Source organism: Epinephelus moara, chromosome 21 (assembly GCF_006386435.1).
Source record: "Epinephelus moara isolate mb chromosome 21, YSFRI_EMoa_1.0, whole genome shotgun sequence".
Taxonomy (NCBI): Eukaryota; Metazoa; Chordata; class Actinopteri; order Perciformes; family Serranidae; genus Epinephelus; species Epinephelus moara.
Window position 1 is genome coordinate 22017050 of NC_065526.1, and position 10933 is coordinate 22027982.

Below are 10933 nucleotides of genomic sequence, written 5' to 3' on the forward strand. Positions count from 1 at the left end.
TTGGTAGCAGAGGGACAGATGTTTGTGCAGAACTAGAGGGAACATAGAAATATATGTGGGTATTCATAATAAAAAACATGTCTTTTTGCACTCTGCACCATTGCAATGCTGTTCTTCTGTCTACAACTTTCATTTTGTTGCTGTTCTTACATAGCATGCATATAAAAATCTGTATCTATCCATAGTGGTCAAATGTTTAAATTTGCAGCTCTGTTGTCCTTGTTTTTAGCTGTATGTCTATTTCTGTGCATGACAAAAACCGGAGTCAAATTCCTCATACGTGTACCATCTGTACTTACTTGGTGAATAAATCTGATTCTGATTTACTCCCCCTGAACGCACCATGCATCGACTACTCATGTCTGCTACTCAGCGGAGGAGGGTCAGTGTGCGGTCCCGGGTCCCTCAAGTAGACGCCGCCGCCGCTCTCACTCCAATAGCGTGTTCTTTGTCGCGAATTTTCTTTCCTTTTGTCCCCGATTTTTTTTGGATTTCATCAGACCAGTCAACATGGGCAAGAAAGAGGAAGAGGAGATCATCAGAATCGCGAAGAAGATGGATAAAATGGCGCAGAAGAAAAACGGGGTGAGAAGAATGGATGCTTACCTGCCCGCTGCTTAGCCGATCAGGCTGATGTTGTTGTGTTAGCTAACGTCGGCGCTAATGGGCTGCTATGGGGTTAGCCGCCGACTGTCCAGCCTATTGGTGCCTTTTGCCAGTTCAGTCACTGACAACACAATTTCCCACAGAGTCTCCAGAGTATTATTCCCAACCGTCAACAACAAGGTTACCCTGAACAATAAGCTCCACGGCTAGCATACCTGTACTTGTGACCAACTGGCTAGCTGCACATAGCTAACTAGCTTGCAAGTCTGTCAAAGTGGTCGGCGGCTCTATGGGCTGCTAGCGGCTAGCCACATAGCGTCCCACCAGTCCGTGCTAGCCGTGTGCCCTGCAGCGCAATAACACGTTGGGTTTAGCCATTTTGAGAGAACAGAAATTAAGTAAACAGTTAGAAATCAATATCTGAAACACAAGCAGGCTCTTATCTGTAAGGTTTTAGTTGTGTTTTGGGATTTTGCAAGCGGCTAAGTGGCTAGTGCGTTAACTGTTGGGGACGCTTAACTGTTAGCCGCCTAGCTACTGTAACTTGTACTGTATGTAATGTAACGTAATAACGTTATTAAGGCTACAACTAACTATGAGTGTTATTATCGACTATAATCGAGCAATCACTTGTTTTTTTATGTTGTAGTGACTAAGATAGATGGACATTTTTTCCAACATGAAACCATAGGGAAACGAAACCAGAGTAACAACAACAACAACAACAACAAAAATAGCAAACATGCAGTAAATTCATAATAAACGAAAATAAATAAATCAGATAAATTACATGTCCAGGTGTACACTTATGCAGTCCCATCCCTTTTCTGTGTTTTAAATTATGAACTTAAAGTTAATAGTACACATAAATAATTATTTTAATATTTAACATATGCAGTATAACCTAATTTTTTACCTTAGCATTAAAGTGATAAATCATCACATTTGAAGGCTAGTACAAGCTGTATGTCATTTTTGTTATTTATTTAATATTTACGCAATCAATTATGAAAACAGTTGCAGTTTCATTTTCTGTCAATTGACTACTTCTATTTCCACACTTCTAAATGTTAATGATAAACTTTCCATTGTATTGACAGTAATAATAACAAAAAAGCACTTTATCTGAAATATTACTGTTAATAAATGGTGCGTAACTCCCATACAATAGTTAAGTATATCTTAATATTCATAAGACTTGTGTGAAATCTGACCGTGCTCACTCCATCCTCTCCTCTCTTCTCTCCTCTTCAGGCTGGAGCTTTGGACCTATTGAAGGAGCTGCGAAACATCCCCATGACTCTCGAGCTGCTTCAGGTATCTTTGCTCACTTCTTTTAAAGGCACGTCGTCAGTGTTCAAATCCTGAAGCACTGACACAGTGTCTCTCCACAGTCCACCAGAATTGGGATGTCCGTTAACGCCATCCGCAAGCAGAGCACAGACGACGAGGTGACATCCCTAGCCAAGTCCTTGATCAAATCGTGGAAGAAGCTCCTGGGTAACTATTGCGTTCAGTTATATTTCAATGTGTATGGATTTGGTTTGTTATGTGTATGTTTTTCTGGAGAGATCTTTTAATGTCACGAGCTTCTGTGCGTAACTGTATCAGAGCCAGTCATAGTGTTGTTTTGTAGCTGATTGGCTTAATGGAGCCCAAGCCAATTCTGACTCTTTGCTTATTGTAACACATCGTGCTCTGGGCACACCAGCTGTCAAACATGTCCTGTTGGAGTTTCTGAAATCACTTCCAGCCCACAGTGTTGTGAGTAAGTGAGGTGTTCAGCAGCACAAACAAACCATCAGCAGCCAGCAGTTTCAGTGATGATTTCAGCAGAGATATTCACGCTGATAGCAAGCATAGGAATTAAGATGTCTATAAAAGGTTGTGGATTATTGTGTTATACAGGCACACTATCATATTATGATACTGTGCAGATTTGAGTTGTAGTTATCACCACATTTGTTGTTATTATTGCTTCATTGTGTGATTTTTATGATTAATGACAGACATATCAGTGTAATATTTTAAAAAGGCAACAGTCTTACAAAGTTACTGTTTCACATGACAGCATATTAACCAGCCATTAATGTCAGTTTGCTTCTATTTCAGTGGTTCTTTTCTGCTTAATTGCTGCTTTTGTGAAAATTCAGTTTTAGCTCGTGTTTTGTTGACGTTGGGGTTGACAAGAGGCCTCCCATTTGATTCAAAAATTTTCTCCCGCAATAGTTCTACATTGAGGGTAGGGATGCATGAGATTGGATTTTTTGCTGATTTTACTGATCATTAAGTCTCTTCTGTAGCGGAATTAACATCATATTATGCATGCATACTCTTATCGTGACGGCCCACAGACGTGAAATACAGTACTGTTCAATATATCTAATATTCATTCACTGTGCAAATTAATTGTGGGCCTCACAGCAAGAGGGTTCCTAGTTCAAACCCAGGGTGGGGGAGCCCTTCTGTGCAGAGTGTGCATGTTCTCCCCGTGTCAGCGTGGGTTTTCTCCAGGTACTCAGGCTTCCTCCCGCAATCCAAAGACATGCAGGTTAGGTTAATTGGTGACTCTTAAATGAGAGTGTAAATGGTTGTCTGTCGCTTTGTGGGATGGGATGGTCTAGTGACCTGTCCAGGGTGTACCCCGCCACCGGCCCAATGTCAGCTGGGATAGGCTCCAGTCCCCCACAACCCCCAGCAGGATAAGCGGTTACAGAAAATGAATGATTGAATGAATGAATGTGCAAATTAAGAAACAGCATGTTGGCCACTTCTGATTCTGTTCATTTTAAAGCCAATACTGGCTGATACTAATGACGTGCCGATATTGTCGTGCATCCCTAATTGAGGGTAGCCAAAGGGTTAAGATGCAAACCTTATTATCACAGTGTACCTACTTGGTATCCTACATGAGACCACTTTTGCATGTCTCTCCTATCTCTCGCTCTCGCTCTATGTTTCCTGTTTGCCTCAACTATCTGTTTTTAATGATGGCTAAAATGCCAAATTGTAAATGCCACTTAACAAAGACGCAGCTTACTGCAGCTATAGTGCCACCTCAGTGTTATTGCACGCTGAAAAAACACTGGTTTGCCATGAATATAGTGATGGACTGTAAACATTTGGAATGTAGCATTTGTTGTCATTTGTAAATAGACACTGATGCCACAGAGCTGTATTGTACTTCTTTTTTTTTTTTTTTTACCTCGACTTTAATGTTTTGCGCTGGTCAGTGGGCCGAAACAGTGTTTCACAAGGGGTGTATTACCTAAAAAAGTCTGAGAACCACAACTATACAAAACTACAAAATATTGTAAAGAACCATTACAGGAAGGCCGTTAGGCTAGCTGCTTGTTAATTGTTCTTCTCTTGTGTCGCTCTCGTTGTGTCGTCACTTCCTTGACTTTTGCCTCTTGTGCCCCAGATGAGCCAGGTGGTGGAGAGAAACCTTCAGATGAAAAGAGGAAAGAGCAGACAACACCAGTTGTTTCCCCTTCGCAGGGAAGCCCAGAGGCAAAAGAAGAAAGGTAACAAGAAAGATAATGATATATATTTTTTCATATGTTTTATCATTACTGATGGTCGACACATTTTTGAGTGCAGCAATGGAATTCATTTCCTGCACTGGTTTGCTCCAGTTGCTGATTCAAGCTCTCTTCTCACATTGCTCCTACAGCAGCTCCAGCAGTAACTCCAGCAGCAAGAGCGAGCCCGCTGAAGTTTCAACCAACACACTGATCAACACCTTCCCTCGTGCCCCCAACACCTCCGACTCTATCAGGCTCAAGTGCAGAGAGATGCTGGCCAATGCTCTGCAGACTGGAGGTAATCCTGCCGATATAACAATATGGACAACACACTTATTAACATAGGATATCCGTCATTGTGGTCAGTTAGTATTGTCTTCATTCATGGTATTTTTCAACACTTAATGGCCAACCTCTGATTTGTTCTTTCTTTTCAGATGATTATATTGCTATTGGTGCTGATTGTGATGAACTTGGAGCACAGATCGAGGAAGATATCCTTTATTTTGAATGGAAAATGTGTCTGAAGCAGATGTTTGCTTTACATTCTGGATGTTTCTGTGTTTTAAATTACTTATGTGAATGGTTTTTTAGATGCTGGTGATATAAAGAAGTACACAAAAGCCATGCCTAACCTTTATTTTCATGATTATTAATCCTTTATTTAGTTTAATATTTTGTGATATGTTAAAAAACGTGAATGTTACACATTTTATTTATCAAAATCTTTGTGGATCCATTTTAGCCAATCAGCAAACCAGTTAATCCACTTCATGTTTCATTACAAACACACTTAAAAGTTAAAAGTTGAATTCCTTGACCTACTATCACTTATCTTTCAAGAGTTTAAGAACACAGACATGAAATACAAGAACCGTGTGCGGAGCCGGATCTCGAATTTGAAGGACGTGAAGAACCCTAATTTAAGGAGGACTGTGCTATGTGGGAGTGTAACCCCTGAGCGGATGGCGAAGATGACCGCAGAGGTGTGTTGGCGGTTGGTTGCTCAATCCTAAAGATCCTAGAATTTGCACATAGTCAGTAGTTCAGTTATTCCAACACTGTTGGTATAACTTGATCATATGGTGTATGTCTCTTGTTACAGCAGTAGCGGATATAAATAAAATGTACTTCTTGTGTTTGTGTAGGAAATGGCCAGTGATGAGCTGAAGGAGATGAGAAAGAATTTGACCAAAGAGGCTGTCAGGGACCACCAGATGGCCACGACTGGAGGCACTCAGACTGATCTATTCACCTGTGGCAAGTGCAAGGGGAAGTGCTGCACCTACACACAGGTACAGATGGCCATTTGTGCTTCATTTTAACTGTGGCAGTGAGAGAAGGATGTTATGGCTGATGGTAAAATTGGTTTAACAAGAGATTACATCTAGTCTGTGCCAAGTTACAGGTGTGCTCATAATAATTTCAGCACTGTTACACACTTGGGTTTCTTTTAGTTGTCCCAACATAAACGTCACATAATTGCAACTCTGCCTATTTATACACATGGTCTTAATTGCATTTAGGGTGTGTCCAACCACTTTTGCTAGTTAAACGGTGCATAATCTGTAAGGCACAAGGGGTAATGGGGTTGTATTTAGTCCCTTAATTAATCATAGTTTTTTAATGCATAGCATGAATTCAACCAATCAGAGTGTCATGTTCCGTTCCCTTTACAAGCCAGGTGTGCCTGCACCTGGCGCACTGCTGTTTACATGGTGGATTTGGTGAATTAGAGATGTGAGTGGTTTTTGCTGAGAGTAATGTTACTGCAGCAGATATCCTGGGACATTTAAGGCCTTTGCACACTGAGTTTGACACGTTCGTCTGTCATTAAAATTTTCAGAACAGGTTCGATTTTCTGTATTTTTGGCATCGGTCAGAGCCTTTAGAGACATTTGGCCAAGAATCAGTGAAGAAAACTTGGCGGCGGGACACAGCTTCAACAAAACAGAGGAACGGGCTGCACAGAATCATTTCATAACTCAGATAGCTCATTTCAACAGGGCAGATAGTAGTATAATCAGGTAGATGATGATGACGAGGTGGAGGATGTGGACTGCACACAGAATGGGGAGGACAACTCCACCCCTTCTTGCAGCTTTGGTGCCAAATGACAGACAGATAGGGAGGGAGTGGTGACAGCCAGATAGGTAACTCCAAAGGAGAGAGGTATAGGACGAAATGTGTCTTTTAATTTTGTCACGCATTGTGAATTTTCACAACAAATATAAGAATAAAACACATCAGAATCGGTGTGCAAGGTTTCTGTGCGTACTGATTTTTTTTCGAATGATGGATTAAAAAAAATAGCATCCGAAAAAAAACAGCCTCAGTGTACAAAGGCCTTAAGGCAGCAAAACTAAAAACTGTAGTGATAAAATGAATTTGAAATAATCAGTAAAGTTACACTGCTCCTCATGCATAAATGCAAAGTCTTGTAATGAGGAGTCAGACAGCAGCTCTGTTCTCGCTATGTTCATATTTTAAAGAATGTAATTAATATTTTCACCATTTAATGATCTATTAATTCACCCACCTGCAACCGATCAGCGCGCCCTTGTGTAACAAGCAGTGTACACATGTTGTGAACCCTTCTGTGTAGGCGCATCTTACTATCCGTGTTACAGATGGTTTCAAACTTGACAGCATAAACATTCTAAATGGGCCCACGTGTATTTCTTCTCGGTAGGTCTGTTAATCAGTAGAGAGCATTGACTTTAGACCAGGTTTTTGTCAGTCAATAGCGCAATCACTTTCTGCTGCCTTAAAATAGTAATATGTCAGCAGTGCACCTGACTACACCTCACATGGGCACAAGTACTTACACAACATGGATGCTGGCAATTAAAATGACAACTCTGTTGGTCTGAAATTAGCAATGACGGCTTCGAACCAGGTGTAAGATAGGGCCCATTGACTCAGTGTACTTGGTTTGGTTAAAATAACACAGTGCATTGTAAAAACCAGAATGTGGCATATCCATTAACTTCAGAGCAGAGTGGTGACTTGATAAGTTTTTCCTGGTTTAAAGTCAGTTTAGACAGTGCTTTGTTCAATATGATATCGTAATGAATAGTTTGTGCATGTTTCTGTCTTTCCCAGGTTCAAACTCGCAGTGCTGATGAACCGATGACCACATTTGTCTTCTGCAATCAATGCGGAAATAGATGGAAGGTATGTTTATTATTGTGGGCTTCACTGACTCAGTCTTGGAACCCTTCAGCTAACTGTACATTGAGTTGTTGTTTTATTGTTGAAGTGTCTCCACACTATATTTACAAATCTTTGTTGATTTGGAAAGGGTTTTTTTTTTCAGCTATCTGTTTCTGACTTGATCATATTTTAGTATCTGGGTGTTAATTTGTGTTTCTTTGTGTCCTAGTTCTGCTGAATCTGCACGGCACTCCGACAAGTAGCAAAATTCCTGGACCAGGTTGTGTCTCTCTGCAACAGATTGGAGCTTTGTATTTCGTGGTACACAGTACACAACATGCCATACAAAGATGCCACCGGTTACCGTTTGAATAAATATCCTGTTCATAGATGGAGCTCATTGTCAGTCCCCCGACTCCCTCCCCCCCAAATCTTTTACTATTTACTATTAGTTGTTTTGTCACTGTCCGATATGTGCGATCAATCTTGTCTCATTCTCTTTTATCTGCATTTTTTATATGTAGTTTTAACACTTTGGACAATGTTGTTTTGCTTTTCCCTCACAACATTGCATTGTTTTATTTAATTTCCCAATAAAAGTGTAATCCATTTGATTAAAAAGAAGTGCTTTTCATTACTCTGCAGTCTCTTCTGGTTATGTGAATCTTGAACATTATACTAATGCAATTAGGGATCTGAGAGGACAAACACTGCGTGTGTGTCGAGGAGTATACATTTGTTATTGGTGGAATATTCATCACATCAAAGTGAATGCTGATGTATGCATATTAATCTGTCTAGGGACGGGGTAATGTCATCGGCACAACCAGGAGAGACGCACAATTGTTTCCCTTTGCTCTAGGTTTTTTGTTTTTTTTTAATGGCCAGGTGCAGCCACTCCATTTTGACGAGTAGTGTTGCCTTACCCTCACACAAACTGAACCCAGACCAGTCACACAAAAGTCTGTTTATTCTTTTAACTCAAAGAAGGCAAGTACTTAAGTACAATATTGAAGCAATACTAATCAGTTACTCACCCTGTGTTAGGTTTAATTCAAGAGACGTTTTTCCCGTGTACCTCCACCATCAACGAAGTATCCAAAATCAACAATCGAATTGAGGTAAAAGGGGACCACATTTAACAACAGCAAAACTATATTAAAACATCTGTTTACAAACTCTCACACAACAACAAGTCTCATGTATCCAGCTGTATGCTCAGTACTTCCCAAACACATTGCATTACCTTACTGTCAGCCTTTTATGTATGTAATTTGTCTTCCTCAAGTTAAAACAAATTCTTGTGTGAACAAGACTGAAAGTAAAAGCGTAGACAAGTTTCACTTTTAGTTCCCGTTGGAAAGGGCTGACCACAGGGTAATGTGATGTGACGTGTTTTATAAGAAATGCCAGTATGCATTCATATACAAGAATAATATGGGGGGAGGACATCTGGTGAAGTTTGCCAAAGACAGCGAATATGCTGTCCTCAATGGCTTCAATTCATCAATGTTTGCCGGTTTTAACGGGAGGCATGTAAGAAATGTTTTCTTTGCAATTACACTTTATCAGAGAATGAGTAGTTGATATACAAATGATCATTTTGGGGGTGAAGTATTCCTTTAATCTGTGTGCGACATTTTTTTCCTAATTCATGGTTATAGGTAATCATCATAGAAGAAAAAGTCATGAATTTCAATGTGATAAATCTATGTTATGTATGTTTTAATCATTTTACAGAGTGCCTGGGGTCGCCAGGATCACAAACTGAGTATTAGAGTTCAAGGGTCATAAGCAAAAAATGTAGGGAACCACTACTGTTATGTACACACAGGCATTTGTTCACTGGGAATGAGTTAGTACTTAATTACCTTTATTTCCCAGCATCTTCTATGATTGATTATTTAAAAGATCCTTTACAGCTCCATATCAGCAGATGAGTACAAAATGACCTAAGTCTGATCTCGAACAAGGCCTGGTGGTCACTATATCAATACATATGAAGTTTTGCTTTACTGTAGTTCTCGTATATTGTTTAATAATGGCCCTTAGAGTCTTACTAAGTTGTACCTCGTTCGATGGATATTTAATCTCATCAATCCATCTCAATTTAATTGTTGATTGTTTCTTTATCAAGATTAATTTGAACAGTTTGTTTGATGGAGAGCGCCTCTAATGTTTCTGGCAAACACCATCCTCGACTGAACGCACTTAGACTTGTACAATGGGAGAGAATCATTTTGCTCATGTTAACCTTCAAACCAATATTTTAATATTTCCTCTGATAGATTAAAATCCTGTAAAATGAACAGTTGTCAGTTCCTTAAATATTTAGTAGTGGTAGTAATCAATAAATGCCAATGTTTAGGATAAACCAGGGTTATTATTCAGTATTCTTGTGGTTTGCTATGAGAAGCTCCTCCTGAGTCTCTCAGTGCTGGCCTGGTGTAATTGGCACCTTCTTACCAACCTCAGCAGGGTAAAAAGGCAGTTATGCCTTTGGCTGGGATCTTATATAATTTTTCTTGCTTTGTTTTTCAGCATGTGGTATAAACATTCTTTATGCAGGGTAGAGCAGAGCCTATGGTGCGTTCAGAATGAACCTTTATTTGCAGGGCATTGCAGTCCTGATAGTGCAGGAGTAGAAATTCCTCAGTATTTGAGGGGATACCTGGAATTTCCTCAGGCGCCTGAGGTAAAACAGTCTCTGCCTTGCCTTTCTCACCACTGAGTCAGTATGCAGCACCCAGATCAGGCCCTCTGTGATGTGGAAACCAAAGTATTTGAAGCTATGCACCCTCTCCACCGAGGACCATTTGATATTAAAGGGACCATAGGTGGAGTCTGAAATGGCTACAGAGTCGTGTGTGTACAGGGAGTACAGCAGGGGACTCAAAACGCCACCCTGGGGTGCTCCGCTGTTGAGGATGAGAGTGAAAGAGTTGTGTCCGCCCACTCTCACCACCTGGGGTCTTGCTGTCAGGAGGTCGAGGATCCACATGCACAGGGGTGTGTTGAATCCCAGCTCCGTGAGCTTTATGACCAGCCTGGAGGGAACTATGGTGCTAAATCAAATTATTCCAGAGTCAGTAAAATTATTGTGCTTTATTTTATCTTAATCAAAATGCCCACAAGTCATTATTTTCTCGGAGAGTAGCAGAAAAAAAAACTAAACCATATACTGTAAACATTCACATTATTTGTTTTTTTAAAAATGTATTCTTCAGTAAACTCAGCGCAAAATAACACATTTCATATAGTAAACAGAAGAAGAAACAACATTTATAGGCATCACTCCAAACCATTGGCTTAGATTGTGTTTTGAGGTTGATCTGCGCGGTGTATCCATCAGCTCAAATTGCACATAGTAAGTTAAAGTTAACTCTAAGACAAGTAGAAGTGCCACCGTGAAGCACACAGGTTGGCAAGAAGTTCAGATCAAACAGCCCTATCCATTGATCTTTGTCTTCAGCAAATAAAGACATGTGTTGTCATCACCCTCCGCCATACTGTTTGGTAGCGCCACCCAAATGGACCGATGCAGTCACGACTAAGGAATCAAGACAAAACACATGCGATAATTTGGCCAAAGAGAGGGACGATTTCCAGTAAACTGGCCTCATGCTCTAGTAACCACCCATATA

The 10933-nt window shown here is 40.3% G+C and overlaps 1 protein-coding gene across 1 annotated transcript; it reads left to right on the plus strand.

Moving 5' to 3' along the window:
* Positions 1 to 354: 354 nt before the first annotated feature.
* On the plus strand, positions 355 to 7926 carry tcea1 (transcription elongation factor A (SII), 1). Its single transcript, XM_050033633.1, has 10 exons — positions 355 to 585; positions 1861 to 1923; positions 2001 to 2106; positions 4031 to 4133; positions 4283 to 4431; positions 4571 to 4627; positions 4965 to 5119; positions 5282 to 5428; positions 7239 to 7310; positions 7519 to 7926. Exons 1-10 carry the CDS (start codon positions 511 to 513, stop codon positions 7525 to 7527), a joined length of 936 nt encoding a protein of 311 aa, XP_049889590.1. The 5' UTR covers positions 355 to 510; the 3' UTR covers positions 7528 to 7926.
* Positions 7927 to 10933: the final 3007 nt, after the last annotated feature.